Raw genomic sequence first — 16,629 nt, forward strand, 5'->3', positions numbered from 1 at the left:
TTGCCAACTCACTGTTCATCCCCTTTTCCAGATCATTTATTAATACGTTGAACAGCACAGGTCCCAGTACAAGATCCTTGAGGACCCTGCTATTTGCCTCTCTCCACTGTGAAAATTGACCATTTATTCCTACGCTTGGTTTCCTATCTTTTAATTAGTTACTAATCCATAAGAGGACCTTCCCTCTTATCCCATGACTGTACTTTGCTTAAGAACCTTTGTAGTGGGACCTTGTCAAAGGCTTTCTAAAAGTCCAGGTGCACGTATCAGCTGGATCACCCTTGTCCACATGCTTGTTGACACCCTGAAAGAATTCTAGTAGATTGGAGCATGGGACTGAGAACAAGGATACCTGGATTCTGTTTTCCACTTTACCAGGTAGTCAAGTCAATTCACTTTTCTGTGCCTCAGTTTCCTTGCCTTTAAAATGGGGTTAGTAATACCATGTAAATTGGAAGAAAGGTCTAAAGAGTGATTAATTGGCATTCATATAGTATATTACTGTGACAGTAAGTTAGGGATTGGGGATGTCTTTATTAGTGGGTCATGAGAAACAGCAATAGCACATCCTGTACACGATCCCCCAACCAAAGATCCACCCCCTCTTCCTCACGAGTACGGAAGGATGCAGGGTTCTTTTAAACAGCACAAACTCAAACCCCAGACTTAATTGCCTGGTTTCATTTTAATGACTTGCAGGTGCTGCTGAGCTGGAGACAGCTACATTCTGTTTAATTTTGTTGATCACAAGCAGAGAGCTGGCAAACTGCTCCACTGCACTATTTCCTGGTGCGCAAATGTCATGCCACGAAGCAGCACCCCCATCAGCATATCAGCGCTGGGAATAGAGAGCAGAAATATAGAAAGCTGCCTTGTGCTTCTCAGGTCTTTATCCGGCACAGGGGCATCACCGCCACCTTTTGGGTGAGAGAAACTAAGATCTTATCTGTCTTTTGTGACCTTCCTAGCCTACCTTCTGAGCCCAGTTCAACTCCTGCTGAAGTCAGTGTGAGGTTTTCCATTGACTTTAATAGACATTGGGTTGGATCCTTATCTCTCAGGAACATTTGCCAACCTGTGTATTAAGATCTTGCTGTTGGAGGCAGAGGCCTTTTGCATGCTATACTTCTCATCCCTGGGGTCCCTTTGAGGAGTCTCATCTCTAAGATCCAGGTTCAAAACCCATTCATCTGAGCTGTTGTGTCTTGAGTTGCTCTGATCCAAGCAGCACTGGGAAATGTTCTCAGGAGAGGAGCTGCATACGTCCGAATGATGGGTTAGTTGATTGGAGCACTTTCTGCCTGCATTATGAATAAGGAAACAATGTTTCTCCAGAGAGAGAGGGTGAGTCACCTTGTACCAGTTATGCCTGGGATTGTATCATGCTGCATAACTGCCTCAGTAACGGAGAGAGACGTTTCCTGTTACAATAATACACATGTATTGAATTTCACACTGGTGAAAGGTGCTGGATTAGCAGCCCTGAAGAACAAACTCCTCTCTTTATCCACTGCAGCAAGTAGAATGGGAAGCAGTGTCCCAGTGTTCCCCAGCGTGCTTCAGTCCTGCCAGGCAGGGACTGCCTTTAGGCGATGAGAAGGAACTTTACTCTCCATGGCCCATTCAGTCCTTGACTCTCTGTGGAGGGGGTCATAAAGGGAGCATAAGGTCGTGTGCTCACCACCTGTGGTGTCCCCTTGCGTCAGGGTGCGAAGCTGCAAGGGGACATTGTTCCCAGCACCTCCTACTGGCCATCTGCCTCTGTCTGGGCCTTCTGTGGCTCAGCCCTCTGGCCAAGTCATTAAGTCCAAACAAATCCAGTGTAATAATTCTTTGGCCTCACTCGGGCTAAACTATTAGCTAGCAGGATTCCCCATGTTGCCTGCCTCCCTCCCCCAGGGACTCTGGCACTTTTTCTCTGGGGTCACCCTGCTCTCATGGCAGCCTGACCTGCCTTCTATCCATTTGTCACATTCTGGGGTGCAATCCAGACCAGTGAGGGTTTGCGCCATCACCTGCCATGTACCCCTGGTGCCTCCGTGCTCTGCTGCATGCAGATGACACCCTGAGTGTCTATGCCCTACACATCCCTGGATCAGCAACTCTGACCCCAGCAGCCTCTCCACCCTGGCTTCCCCCATCATTGGTTACTACTAGCAGGGTGACCCCAACACACTCCCAGTCCCATGTGCTCTGCAATGTCCTGTCCTCTCCTGCAATATTCAGAGGAACAATAAGGTCCGTTTGACCCCTTTAAAGAGAGAAAACCCAACATCTTATCACTCGAACTGGAGTTAACCAGCACTTTAGTTCTAACACAGCACTGCTGGTTTAGATTAAAAGTGAAACAAATTTATTATTTACAACTTAGAAGATGGGATTTTAAGTGATTTCAGGTATAAGAGAAAAAGTTAGAAACAGTTACAAGAAAACAAAAGTGAAACATGCTTTCTAGTAACTAAAACTCAACCTGGCAACATACAGTGTGGGTTCACGATGGCTTTTCTCACCCACAGTCTTCCAGCAGGACAACATCCCCCCACCCAGGGGTCAAGATCTTATCTGGAAGCCCAAAGTGCTGGTTCCTTTATCTTCTTAGGAGAACTTGGGTTCCTTGCCTCTTTCTTTTATGGTCTAGTGAACGTCTGAAATGGATTCTTCTGGAGGTTATCCTCCAAAGTAAAGTTTATTCAATTTGTGAGGAAGGCAACATGAAGTCTGGTGGTGAAGGACGCTCCATGCTGTTTGCGAAAATGCAAATTGTTCTGTTTCTTGCAATCTCTTCCCCTTCTTAGCTTGATGGGCCTGTTTACTGCATATGTGTAAATTAAGGTAACCCATGTTCCTTTGTTTAGGACAAACCTGTTTAACCCTTTTACCCAGGCCAGGCTGTCCCGTCTTGAACATGGGCCAGTATCGTCATACAGAGGCAATTCAGAACTTGACCTGTAATGTTGCTACATACATTTCATCCTGACATCATTGACCAGTGAGCAATTACTTTGTGCAGTGCTACCTCATAAGGTACAAAGATTATTAAAATAGCGTGTACGGTGTGGATACAGGAGTTCTTAGGGTCGCACCGTTGTAGGCCCTAGCTCAGGGCTTTCTCCCACAGGAGTCTACTCTGCTCCCAATGGGTTTCTTCTGCCACATCACGCTCCTTCTTACTCCCTCCCACGGAACCAGTTTCCACCCATAGGGCTCTGTGGGATGGAGGCCTATGTCTGTTCTCGTCCCAGAGCCTAATAACAGGAGCTCTGCCACTGCTTCCCTTCTCAAGACCCGGACAGTTCTCTTGGCATTCTCGCTGTCAACTCCAAGCCCTCATTCAGGTCCTGCTCCCACACAGACCTGTTTTACCCCCTGTGGGCTCCTTCCAGCCTGCGCCAGCTGCATGGCTTCTCTAGAGAGAGCACCTTTTCTCGCCCCCTTCCTTCTAATCAACGTGCCCTTTATTCTGTTCTAGCAGCCTCTTTCTAGCTAAAGCTGCTCCCTTGCTCATTAGCAGAAGGGGCATCACCTGGAGCACCTGATTGCTGCCAGGTGTAGCCCACAAGGTTTTCATGAGTCAAGTCGGCCCTAATTCTCCTGAAGAGCCACTGGCCCCATGACAGATTAGTGCCCTTTGCGGTGTTGGGCTTTGTGATGCGCATGCCTGGGAAATGGACTTAGCTCTTTTTATATGGGCTACTGATCATCCTAAAACAACCTTAATGCTGCCAAAAAGAATGGGCCAAATGGAGTTCCTGATCCTGGCTCTGCGGCCAGGAAGAAAAAGCTAAGCCAGCATATTCTAATGTTATTTCTTGACACTCACAGCAGACTTCTAAACCAGGAGTTCTCAAAGGTTCTCTACCCAGGACCCCCCAAAACAATCAGTGCCGATGGTTCCAATCCCACAATCCTTTGCAGTCACATCCTATGTCTCTTTGGCATCCTGGCAAGAAAACATGGCAATTTTGGGGTGGGGGATGTCTGATGTGGGTGGCTGATGGGGTTGGGTTTGTGGATTCTGGAGAGGAAGGTGGGTGCTGTTGGATGGGGACCGACCTTCTGAGTGGAGAGCTGCTGGTACTGGGGAGACTTTGGCGGAGGGGCAGGAGCTGTTGTCTGGGGATGCTGAGGCAGAGATGGATGCTCTAGGGTGGGGTTGTATGGAGTGGAGGGGAACGTGCTGCTGGGCATTGGTGGAAGGGTTGCAGATCCTGTTAGTTGCAAGGATGGGAGGGCTGCTTCCTCTTCTCCCTTGCCTCTCCGTAGGCCTACACCGTGTTTTGCTCCTGCAGTGACTGACGCTTCAGGAAAAGGGAAGTGCATTTAGCCTGTGGAGTCGGGTTGGGCAGGTCTCCTGTTAACATGCTGCCATTAATAAATGAGGAGCTATGATTACAGGCCGCAAAGGAGGATTTCTCCAGTTCTTGCTGGCCTGAAGGGGGAATAGTGGCTGCAGTGCCACGTCAAATGAGGATGAGGGTGCAACCAAGATTAAAAACTGGGGGACTTCAAGACAAACATAGGGATGTGGAGAAACCACACCTCCCACTAAGCAAATACATGTATTCTCAACTTGCAGCTTCATTCTTCCACCTTCTTCAGTTACACATCTTACATCGAATGCACAAGGTAAAAGGCCAATGTGTTTCTTTCCTCCCCCACCCCAACATCCTTTTCCCCCATGCAGATGTTGAACCTGTTTGTGGCCGTAATCATGGACAACTTTGAGTACCTGACACGAGACTCTTCCATCCTAGGACCCCATCACCTGGATGAGTTCATTCGGGTCTGGGCTGAATACGACCCAGCTGCCTGGTATGTACACAGCATATATCTATATAGACAATATAGAGAGAGACATAGTCCATATACTGGTTTTAATGTGACTACAAGTCCACAAGGAAAACAGAATCCAGAGCTGAAAAGACCTGGGGAGGTGAATGTTGCAACCCAGATTCACTGTGCACTTGAGATTAACAAACCTGATGTAATTACAGGGGAATTTCCTTTTAGCTGACATGGGAACCAGAAAAGAGAGAAAACTCAACCTCTTAACAGTGCCAGAAAACGAATGGGTCCGATGCAAACAGAGTGCCTGATCCTGGCTCCACGGCCATGCAGAAAAGGCATTTATTATTTCTGGAAACACAACAGAGCACCGTTGGTTTTCATTTCCCAATGTGAAGCGGAAAGAAAGTAGAATCTCTTGCCATCTTAAACGTGTTAGTTAACACTTGAAATTAAGTTCTCCAAAACCCAGTCTAGATACACAAAGATTATGCAGCATTTGTTAATAGACAAGAATTGCCTTAATCATTTAAAATAATAAAATACAGCAGCGTGTATTTGTTTTGAGGTCATGGGAAACAAGTGAAGCTTTCTTTTCATGTTTTCAAGGTGCCAGTCCCCCCTAAAGAGTGTGGCCCTGATTTGCCACTACCTTACATGTCGAGTCATCACTTTCAGCTGTGCAACATGAGTGGAAAATGCTACCAAATCATAATTCTCCACTCATGCCCAGTAGCATTTTACATCCTCTCTGAACTGGTGTACGGGACAACACAGGTTGCAAGGCAGTGAGGGAAGGACTGAATATTTATTAATAGGGCGTTGGTTTGATTAAAACATACAACTTAAATAGAGAAGAAGCATCAGATGTTTTGATCCTGGAAACATCCACTGAATGGCAGCAAGTTACAGATGAAATCTTTGATCTTTTTAAGAATACGTTGTTTTTTGGGCAAGAGGTTGAAAGCTGAGACATGTAAAGCAATAAAGAGAAGAAAAACCAATAAGCCCAACTTCTCTGAGCCTTTCAATTCCCAGTGATTCTCCAATAAAACATCCTTGGTATACAGGCTTGTTAAGGGGAAGGGTTTTTTTTCTCCCAGCCAGAAAGTGAGGTTTTCAATGAAATCTGCCTTGGGTTTTTTGTTTTTTAATCCAAATACAGTAGTGGAGGAACCTACCACAACTGGCCAGGTCCCTCGTGGCAGGAAAGACTGCAATAAGAGGAGCAAGAGAGTGTTATTTAGGGTAGAGATGAAGTGGAGGTTGGCTCCCACAAGGTTGCCTTGTTACCAGCTCCAGAGCAAAGTTTGCTTGAAAACATTGCAACAAATGTAGGGAAGAAAAGCATTCTGTTACGTGCCACCTTTATGACAAAGCAGGACTTAGCCTCTACTGAAGGCTTTAAAAGGGCGAAGCGAGCTCCTGAAGGTTTTAGATGCTCCGGGGTGCAGTCAGAACCATTTCCTTGATCTTTCACAGCTTTTGGAAATTGTATGTTTGGGACAATTTTTTTTACAAACTGCCACCCAGTTCTTATCCCCCATCCTTCCCACAAAGCCACCGGGCAATGTGATTCCCACAAAATACAGCTCTCTTGTGAAAAGGCTTCAGACTTGTACATCTACAACACACAAGCTGCTTCCAACCCCTTTATGCTTTTCGTCCTGTTTTTGTTCCCCCGCAAGCAGAGCTGAAGATGTAGGGAAAATGCTTATAGACATGAATTTAAACCCCTAATAAGAATGCACTTAAGCTGGTTTAAATCAAACAAACTAATTTGGTTTAATGTAGTAGCTTTAGTACAGTGGGTAAATCTGTTTAAACATAATTTATACCATCTCAAGTGCATCCACATTAGGGATTTGAACAAGTATAACTAGATTTTAGTTAGTGCAAGTTTCTAATACAGACCAGTCCTTATGTAATATCTGATCAGCAGTTGGTGGTTATTTTTCATTTGCAAATCCTGTCCACTTTCTTACCACTGATGGGAAACTCAGTGAGGCTGAAAATTTGGGAATTTCCATTCTCCCTGTAACAAATAACTTCAACTCCCATGAACACCAATGAGATAAATTACCTCTGTACAAGAAAAAACACCCATGTGCTTTTCCTAAGATTCAGATGCTCGGACCATTGGGGTTATAAGGAGGGTGTTTTCTGCATGATTTCCTCACTCTTCTGATTCTGAAGTGAAAGATTAAAATGGTTTAAAATGACACTTATTTTTAAAAAGTAATGACTGCATAGTGTGTCACGCATGAAGATCAGGGAGCTTCATTCTCTAATTTACTCCAGTTTTCCACTGGTGTGACTCCATTGACTTCGGTGGAGTTACTCCCAAAGTGCAACTGTGTAAATCAAAGGGGAATCAGGACTATTGATATCTTAGGCCTTGAGCCTTCAAAAACATGCCTTTGCAGAATTTTACACATGCAAGTAGTTCCATTGAAGTCCCCTACATCAACTAAGTATATTCTTAAGTGTTTGCAGGTTTGAGGCCTAAAATATCAGTGATTTACACTTTCTGAGATAAGACCTTTTCTTCATAATGCAGTTATTTACATGTCATGGGGAATAATAGATAATCATAATAATTTGCATGAAAGGGGATTATATGGCAATGTGATCTAGATTGAGGCAAACTAGATTATTATTCCTACTTTTATCAATGACTTACTTTGTGACCTTTTGTCAAGCCATTTAACCTCTGTATGCCTCAGTTTGCCCATCAATAAAATGATCATAATAATGCCTTATTCACCTTTGTAAGCTATTTGAGACTCCTAAATGAAAGGCGAAGTGTGAGTGCAAAGTGCAAATATTATGATGTATAGGGTAATAGTTATATATTTATTTTAATATTTTATGTCTTTAAAATATTATCTTCAGTGTCACCATCGTGTTCCTGGTTGTTATGTTTTTAAACTTTCTTGGGGGGAAATAATCAAAATGTTGAGAAAGAGGTAAAAGCAGAGAAAATATTACTATTGTTTTAAAAAAGTATTTTGCTAAATAGAAGGTAAATATGGTAATGCTGATGGATTAAAGGATGGTAGAAACACCATACATCAGAGAGAGAGAGAGAGAGCTATGAACCCTACTAATCTGGTTCTGGGGAAAATCTATCACATGTAAACTGATACTGACAAATGGCAATCTCACATTAATTATCAGCCACTTTTAGTCGTTTTTTAAAATAATAGCACTGAACTTCAAGATGACCTGCAAAATAAAATAAAATTGGATGTAAGGCCTTTTTTTTTTCTTTAAGATGTATAAAGAAGGCCTGAAAGGTGCTGTATTTTTCTTTTGAAGAGTCTTTACTATGTGTTTTCCCCCTTGGAAATATTAGGAATGTCAAGCCTTGTCTTTCCTCTTTTGTCGGAGTCCTTCTTGGATGACTAGAAGTGTGTACTGTAAGTGTTTTCAGCTCTTAATTGAAGGAGCAGGGTTGTGGAATCTCTAACAAGAAGAGCTTCTCTTACAAGTGTCTGAGATAAAAAGGTGTTAACAATGGCAAACAAAAGCCAAAGAGATTTCAAATGCCTAAATAAGAATCAGTTCCACTGTCAATTACTCATGGTTCACAACAGTGGCATTTGTCATGCCAAAAACACACTAGCTCTCCCAGTCATCCACAGAGTCTCCCAGGGTAGATATATTTCGGGGCTTGTCTATGCACAGTTTTTGCACTGACGAAACAATATTGATTTAGAAATTTCAGTAAATTCACCAAAGGAAAATGCCACTATAATATCAGTATGCCACAGTTTAACTGTATTCATAGTAGTGGGTTATACCAATTGAACTGTGTAGTTTTCTAAACGGATACAATTATACTTGTGCAAAAGCTATGAGTAAACTAGCTTGGAATTTCTAATACAAAAAACAAAACCACATGAAAATATTGGGGGGGGAAAAAGCCTTTTTTATGTATCATAAAGAAGCTTAAAAAAAGTGTGTGTGGGGGTGTATATCCCAGTTTGCTTTCCTTTGCAGGTTCCCTTGAAGTTCGGTGCTGTTATTTATTTAGATGATTTGTCTAATTATAATTAGGAATAAAAGTAATCCATGAAGTTTCTTAATCCAGCTGCTAGATTAACTGAAAACATTTTTTTAAATAATAGAATTAACCATAAAAACAACTTTGCGATAGTCTGATTTCAGTTGTTACTAATGGGATCTGAATTTTCTCAGTCCTAATCAGTCTCATAAGGCTCTTAAGATAGCAAACTACTGAGCTGACTGGTAATCTTCTATGTTCTTATATTTCAGACACATTAAAGAACTATAACATTAGTGACTCTCATAATTAAATGCGGTGGTTAGAAGATTTTTTGTATTGCATTGTACTTCGGACAGTAATTAAAACATCCATGCTACTTTATCCTGTGGCTTTTTTAGAGCTACTGGAAGTTCTCACTCTCTAGATCTGAATTAAGGTGTCTACCTCCCAGAAACGAACCTTGCTTCTAGAATGTTTTCCTCCTCCACCCTCTACCATTTGCTATGTTCTGTAGGGGAGTGATCTTTTGGAACAAGGCCTCCCTCCTTGCCTGTGCTGTTATAACTTGTGATGTTTTCTTTCCAGTTGCCGGATTCATTATAAGGATATGTACAATTTGTTACGTGTTATTGCTCCACCCCTTGGCTTAGGAAAGAAGTGCCCTCATAGGGTGGCATACAAGGTTTGGAATTTCAGAGAGTCTGTCCAGCATTTCCTGCTTTGGTTTTCCTTTTTTTTTTTTTCCTTCCTTTTTATCCAAACTGCAAATGCAAACGATACTGAAAAGAAACTGGAACGTGACTAACCTGTTGCCTGAAAAGGAATGATTGACTGCCCCCTTATCCCTTGATGCATCAATTCCCCATCTACTCCTACATCCCAGCTGGCTGGAGAAAGGCAGCCTTATGAGACAGTGAACTCACAAGCTTCCATCCATCATGGTCTAGATGGGAAGGGGTGAGCAAGGGGCAACACTCTAGATATATATATATATGAGAGAGAGAGAGAGAAACAGCATAATAATATTTCTGCAGAATACTGAGGAGGAAATCTAGTGATATGGGGCCATTTCATTTTGGATTTTTAGCTGATGTTGCACCTTCAGTTTAGTGACTAACCTCTGATCCCTGCTCTTTCCTGAGTTGAAAGGACATTAGATCAAGGGCCCAGTTAATGATGCAGCAGGGTGGGAATGCTTACATAGGCTTAGGAAAGGATGAGGGACTGAATAGTCTTTCTCTGCCACAGTGTAATAGCAGTAGCCTTAGAATGCCATTAGGAACAACACAGATCTCTTTGGGATCCTCAGATGACAGTGTAATGGACTTGCAAAGTACTATAATGCTTGGATGGTGTAGGGGGAGGAGGGTTTTAGGTTTATTAAGGACTGAAGAACCTTTTGAGGAAAGAGGAGCCTCTACAGAAAGGATGAGCTCCACCTAAACCAAAATGATCCAGATGGCTAGCATTTAATATTCAAAAAGATTTTAGACTATTTTTTAAAGTAAGAGCTGAAGGAAAGCCGACAGATGCAGAAGAGCACATGGTTCCAGTGGAGATCTCCATTGGGGATGAATTGATTAAAGGGGGAACTCTATGGTCTAGGAAAGAAGTCAACAGTCAAATGTAAAAGAATCCCATTTAAATATAACATATGGAGGGAAGCAACTGAATATTGACACAATGTACAAATGCTTACATACAAATTCTAGAAGTCTTGAGTACTAAGATGAGTAAACTGGAGTGCCTGGCATTAAATGAGGATATTGTTATAAGTGTTGTGGAAACTTGGTGGAATGAGGACAATCAGCTGGAAATGGTAATACTAGAGTACTATATATATATATATATATATAAGAATGGCAGAGTAAGGTTGCACTGGTGGTGGAGTGGCTCTGTCTGTGAAAGAAACCATAGAGTCAAATAAAGTAAAAATCTTAAATGACTCAAACTGTACCATAGAATCTCTCTGGTTAGAAATTCTGTGCTTGAACAATAGGAGAAGGACAGTAGGAGTATAGTATTGAGCACCTGACCAGGATGGTGATGGTGATTATGAAAAGCTCAGAGAGATTATAGAAGCAACAAAGTCAGATAACACAATAATAATGGGGGATTTCAACTACCCTCATATTGACTGGGTACACGTCTCCTTAGGAGGGTATGCAGAAATAACATTTCTAGACATGTGGAACAGCTTCCTCTGGGGAGAGGCAATTCTTGATTCATAACAGAGGTTCAAACTAAATATGTACGCCCCCGCCCCCAAAATAAAAACAGTAAGAGGACCGAAAACATACCGTCATGGCTAAACAATAGACTAAAAAAGGCAAAACGGTTAAAGGCAAAAAGACATCCTTTAAAAGTTGGAAGTCGGATCCTACTGAGGAAAATAGAAAAGAGCAGAAAGTCTGGCATGTCAAGTGTAAAAGTGTAGCCAGGCAGGCCCAAGAAAAAATCTGAAGAATAAATAGCTAAAAATACAAAAGATAACAGCAATTTTTTTTAAGTACATCAGAATCAAGAAGCCTGCAAAACGGTCAGTGGGGTCACTGGATGATCGAGGTGCTAAAGGAGCACTCAAGGAAGACAAGGCTTTGCCAAGAAGCTAAATGAATTCTTTGCATTGGTCTTCACTGCAGTGGATGTGGAGGAGCTATTCTTTTTAGGTGACAAATCTGAGGAACTGTCCCAGATTAAGGTGTCAGTAGAGGAGATTTCTGAACAAATTGATAAACTAAACAGTAATATGTAACTAGCACCAGGTGGGATTCACCCAAGAGTTTGAAGGAACTCAAATATGAAATTGGAGAATTACTAACTGTGATATGTAACCTATTGTTAAATCAGCGTCTCTACCAGATAACTGGAGAATAGCTAATGTAACGTCAATTTTTTTAAAAGGCTCCAGAGGCGATCCTGGCAATTAAAGGCCAGTAATCCTAACTTGAGTACCAGGCAAACTGGTTGAAGCTGCACTAAAGAACAAAATTATCAGACACATAGATGAAACACAGTATATTTGGGAAGAGTCAGCATGGCTTTTGTAAAGGGAAATCATGCTTCACCAATCTATTAGAATTCTTTGTGGGGGTCCACAAGCATATGGACAAAGATGATGCAGTCAATATAGTGTACTTGGACTTTCAGAAAGCCTTTGACATGGTCTCTCACCAAAGGCTCTTAAGCAAAGTAAGCAGTCCTGGGGTCGGAGGGAAGGTCTTCTCATGGATTAGTAGCTGGTTAAAAGATAGGAAACAAAGGGGAAGTTTACACTTAAATTGCTGCCTTGGCGCCGCTGCTCGGCTGCAACACTTTAATGAAGACAGTCTACACCACCAGGGGAGAGCTCTCCCATCAGCATAGTTAATCCAGCTCCATGAGAGGCAGTAGCTATGTCGCAGGGAGAAGCTCTCCCATGGACACAGCACTGTCTACATGGTCAGTATAACTATGTCGCTCGGGGGGAAGGGGTGGAGGATTTTTCAGACTCCTGAGCAACGTAGTTATACCAGTCTAGATCTGTAGTATAGACCGGACCATAGGGTAGGAATAAATGGTCATTTTTCACAATGGACAGAGGTATATAGTGGAGTCCTCCTAAGATCTCTACTGGGACCTGTGCTGTTCAACCCACACATAAATGATCTGGAAAAGGGGTGAACACTGAGACGACAAAATTTGCAGATGATGCAAAGTCCAAAGCTCAGTGCAAAGAGTTACAGAGGGATCTCATTAAACTGGGTGACTGGGCAACAAAATGGCAGATGAAATTTAATGTTGATAAGTGCAAAGTAATGCACATTGGAAAAAATATCCGAACTATACACACAAAAGATGGGGTTTAAATTATCTGTTACCACTCAAGAAAGAGGTCTTGGAGCCATGGTGGATAGTTCTCTAAAATGTGCATTCCATATTCAATTCATATGATCAATGAGGTTTAAAAATCTATCAGAAATATATTTTTTTCAGGTGGGAATAAAAACCCCAGGGCTGTATTTCTACGTTGAGATAATGGCTAGGCATAGACACTTATCCTTTTGCTTTTGTCAGTTGTTTCTCTCTTCCTCCCTTTTCCCCACCTAGCAGCCATCTGTGTAGTACCTGGGAGTGTGGTCTAGTGAGCACCCTCGAGCATTTGGACTCAGGGTACCTGGGCTCTATTCCTGAGTCTGCACCTGACTTGCTGTATGAGCTCTGCCTGTTCATTTAACCTCTTTGTGCCACAGTTTCACCATCTATACAATGGAGATGATACTTTCCCTGCTTCACAGGGGGGTTCATATTAATTAATAATGCTTTTAATATGCGTTAGTATCCTTGGATGAAAGGCACTGTGGAATGACAAAGTATTATTAACACGCAGCCAGCTGGGAAGATAAAACTACAGTTATGTCCACAGTCAATGGCAGCACCAGTAGGGGTAGGAAGCCAGGAAGGGATGGCTTTTCAGCTCTTCCACCCCTTCTTCCCAATGGAGGATTGAATTTGTCGCGGACTCCAGCTGTAACAAAACTCATCAACGATGGAGACAGAATTGCAAGGGTTCTGTTGAGCCCCTGTACTTCCTAGCTTTTTCCACTGCTCCCAGACTCGCAGGCTGGTCAACGTACCCTTTTAATGAAGCCAGTCGGTTAAACAATGGAATGGCCACCTCCTCTCCCCAGTCCCAATCGCAAATCGAAGGTTGGCTGGGATCTATGCTTCTGCCCTTGTCAGATCCGAATCTGAGTTGTTGGAGGAGTCTGGCTTCGTTGGATAGGGTGCTGCAGAGATTCAGCTTTTTCTGGGAGTCTGAGCAATCTTAGTCTACCCATGTGAAAAAAACAAAAAAGGATTCTTCTTCTTCTTCTTCTTTCTCTTTTAGCCTTTAACCTAAATTGGAAGCAAAACTTATTCACAAAAGGAAAAGAGAAGCATTGTATATGTCACATCTGTGTCTGTCCCATAACTCTGCCTACCAGCTCTCCCTGGCATGGTGAATACAACTGTTTTTTGATTTGAAAAACAAGCAAACAACAAAAGCAACCCCTCTTCATCCCCCCCTCAAAATCCCTACCCACCCCAATCCCTTTCCACCTCCATTGACTTAGACATCAATCATTCCGTACTGCTGCCGCAGGGATTAGAGTGTCAGCGTTTAACCTGGGATTTCTCCGCGATAAGGAGGAGACACCCGAGGGTTCAACCAAAGGGACGGAAGCGGAGAAATCCTGCAGTTTACCCTCCTGTTTATTTTGTTTGTTTTTCTCTTTCCTGAGAAATCTGATTAACCGGATATCTGTTTTTCTTGTCTGCTTTCTCCCCTGCTCCGCCCCTGCATTTCCCTCTCCCTGGTTTCGTTTCACCCTTTGTGTTACTCCCCGTTTTTATTTTGGTTCCGGTTTGATTTCCGTGTCCTCCTGCTTTTGCCACCCCCTCTTTTTCTCCCCCCGCCTTCAATTCCAAGCGGGCGCATCAGTTATACTGACATGTATGAGATGCTGAGACACATGTCCCCACCTCTAGGCCTGGGAAAGAAATGCCCTGCTCGAGTTGCCTATAAGGTAGATCATCCTTAAAAACTCCCCAAACCACCAGTGAAAGCTTCTTTTGCCATGGCTGAAATGGGTGCCGTTTTCCTGTGATTTTATTGGTGTGATCCTGAGTTCTTTCTGGTGCTTTATCTTCTTTCTACGCAGGCTGCATTTTAAACGTGCCACATTTTTTATAATGTTTTTTTCAGTCATTAAAATTGTGACACGTTAGTTTGTCTTTCTAGCTATGTCTCCACCTATCTATAAGTATCACTCTCTGTATCTTTCTGCTTCCTTTCCAGTCCACTTGGGGGGTGGGAAGTCGAGTTAATAAGCAATTTACGCCACCAATACAACTCCACTTATTTTTGTATATCTCTAACTAGCCTTTTAGTTGTGCGTTGTTTCTTTCTTTTAATTAGGTCAAAGTAATTAGGGTAGGCAGGGCCGTAGGAGGTAGCAAGTTATTAAATGCAGCCGATACCATAAATGTTCCCTAATACACTCATAGAAATAACTACATACAAATCAAAGCATTTTGGTCCAAAGGAAAAAGAGAAATCACATATAATTTGTCCAAAAACAAAGTTTTAATTAAACCACAAGACACATTACATTTAAAAATACGTTCGTTGCTACATTTCAGACCCTGCTGTGGAGAGTGTGATAGAAATGCAGAGATAAATTAGATTGACTGTATAAAGCGCGATCCAGGATTCCAGCCAATTCCCTCCCATTGGTTTCAGCGAGACTTGCGCTGCTACCACCAAATTCTGCATGAAATTTGCATTTGGAGGGGGCTTCATTGGGAATATTTCTTTAGCTTTGGTTCTCATGCCTTCAAAGGGATTTTCAACAGCATGCAGGACTGGCTCCCATTAAAGACAATGGGAGTTTTACTGTTGACTTCAGTGGAAACAGAATTAGGCCAGCACTGAGCATTTTTGAAAATCCCACTCATCCACCCTGAGCTTTGCTTGGTGTGACAGGTTGGAATGAACCCAGACCACATCATACCTCCAAGTGTCACCTGATTTCTCATTTAAACTGTGTGACACTGAGTTTCAGGAGCGGTTCCACGTGAGATGGGCCTGTGCCAAAACCCCAGATCTGGTCCCCACCTCCTCCCACTTCCGGGAAGACCTGAATTTCACTGTGGCCTTTCGTAGCACATGTAAATATCAACCAAAGTTTCAAATAAATACTTTCCACATGGCTCTTCCCTGTTGTAGAGCATTTCCCCTCTATGGGACACAGTGAAAAGAAGGTAAGAATAGTTGGCTTGGAGGAGGCTTTTTGATCCAGTATTACACAAATGATCGATTAGGTACATTTTCTGTGTGCATCTTGATATGCTCCTGGCATAAGATGTGAGTGCTCCGAAGGGGCGTATCTATTATGAATATATAATAATGGCCAAAATATAGTGAACATCCTTATAAAAGCTTTGCAGGCACATTATCCATTTTTAAACTTCCATATTTCAGCCATTTAAAATATCCGTTGGTAATATATACACACACACAGAAAGGGCGACATTTGCAAAAGTGGCCACTGGTTTTTTTCAAGTGTGTCTATTTTAGAGGCCCAAAGACGCAGTGAGCTTGATTTGCAGAGCTGCTGGGTTTTGGTTTTTGTTTATTTGGGGGGTTTTGGCCACTTTCTATATATGCTTTTTAGAGCAGACGTATGTACACACACACAGAAGCACAATATTTTCAATTGTATTACTTTTTCCTACCTCTCTACATTAAAAGTAGCCAATAAGTGCGTTTAAAACATGCATTTTAACAGGGTTATTGGCTGCTTGTAATTCTGCATTGTTTAGAGGCTGCATTTGTTGTTGTTTAACCTATATATGCAGACTTTTTTTTCCAGCCTGAGACCTTACATACTTATCTGCCCTCATTCGTCACTAGAAAGTTCTTTTCACGTTAGTCTTCTTACAGGCAGTTTAATTGATGTCTGTATTTATAACCCTCTCCCATAGCATTTAGGTATCCTTGAGTATTTTTTTAAAATGCAACCACTTGATTCTTCCACCCTTAATTTTTACTCATCAAGTAGCAGCTCTCCAGAGAGCTAGCAGGGAGTGTAAGCGAGACTCATAAGCAGAGACTGGTCCGTGCTGTGAAGCTCAGATTCACAGTGAGACTTTCCCTGAGTTGAAGGTGGTCAGATATATTGTTCCACTTTGGCTCACTATAGAATAGGTCGAAGCTCTGGAGTTTGCACCTGGATCTTGATTTGAATTCCCCCCTCCCCCCCGCAAAGTACTGGAGGGTTAGATCAGTCATTGCAGGTTGGGCTCAT

General features: G+C 42.5%; 1 protein-coding gene across 1 annotated transcript in view; it reads left to right on the plus strand.

Annotated features, from left to right (window-relative positions):
* The window catches only part of CACNA1B (calcium voltage-gated channel subunit alpha1 B), a 491,615-nt gene that overhangs the window by 432,794 nt on the left and 42,192 nt on the right, over positions 1-16,629 (plus strand). The window contains exons 39-40 of the mRNA XM_044993192.1: positions 4,685-4,812; positions 14,250-14,346. Coding sequence (XP_044849127.1) covers positions 4,685-4,812; positions 14,250-14,346 — 225 coding nt within the window. The remainder of the gene's footprint in view (positions 1-4,684; positions 4,813-14,249; positions 14,347-16,629) is intronic.

The sequence above is a fragment of the Mauremys mutica genome, chromosome 18, assembly GCF_020497125.1.
Source record: "Mauremys mutica isolate MM-2020 ecotype Southern chromosome 18, ASM2049712v1, whole genome shotgun sequence".
In the NCBI taxonomy this organism is placed as follows: Eukaryota; Metazoa; Chordata; order Testudines; family Geoemydidae; genus Mauremys; species Mauremys mutica.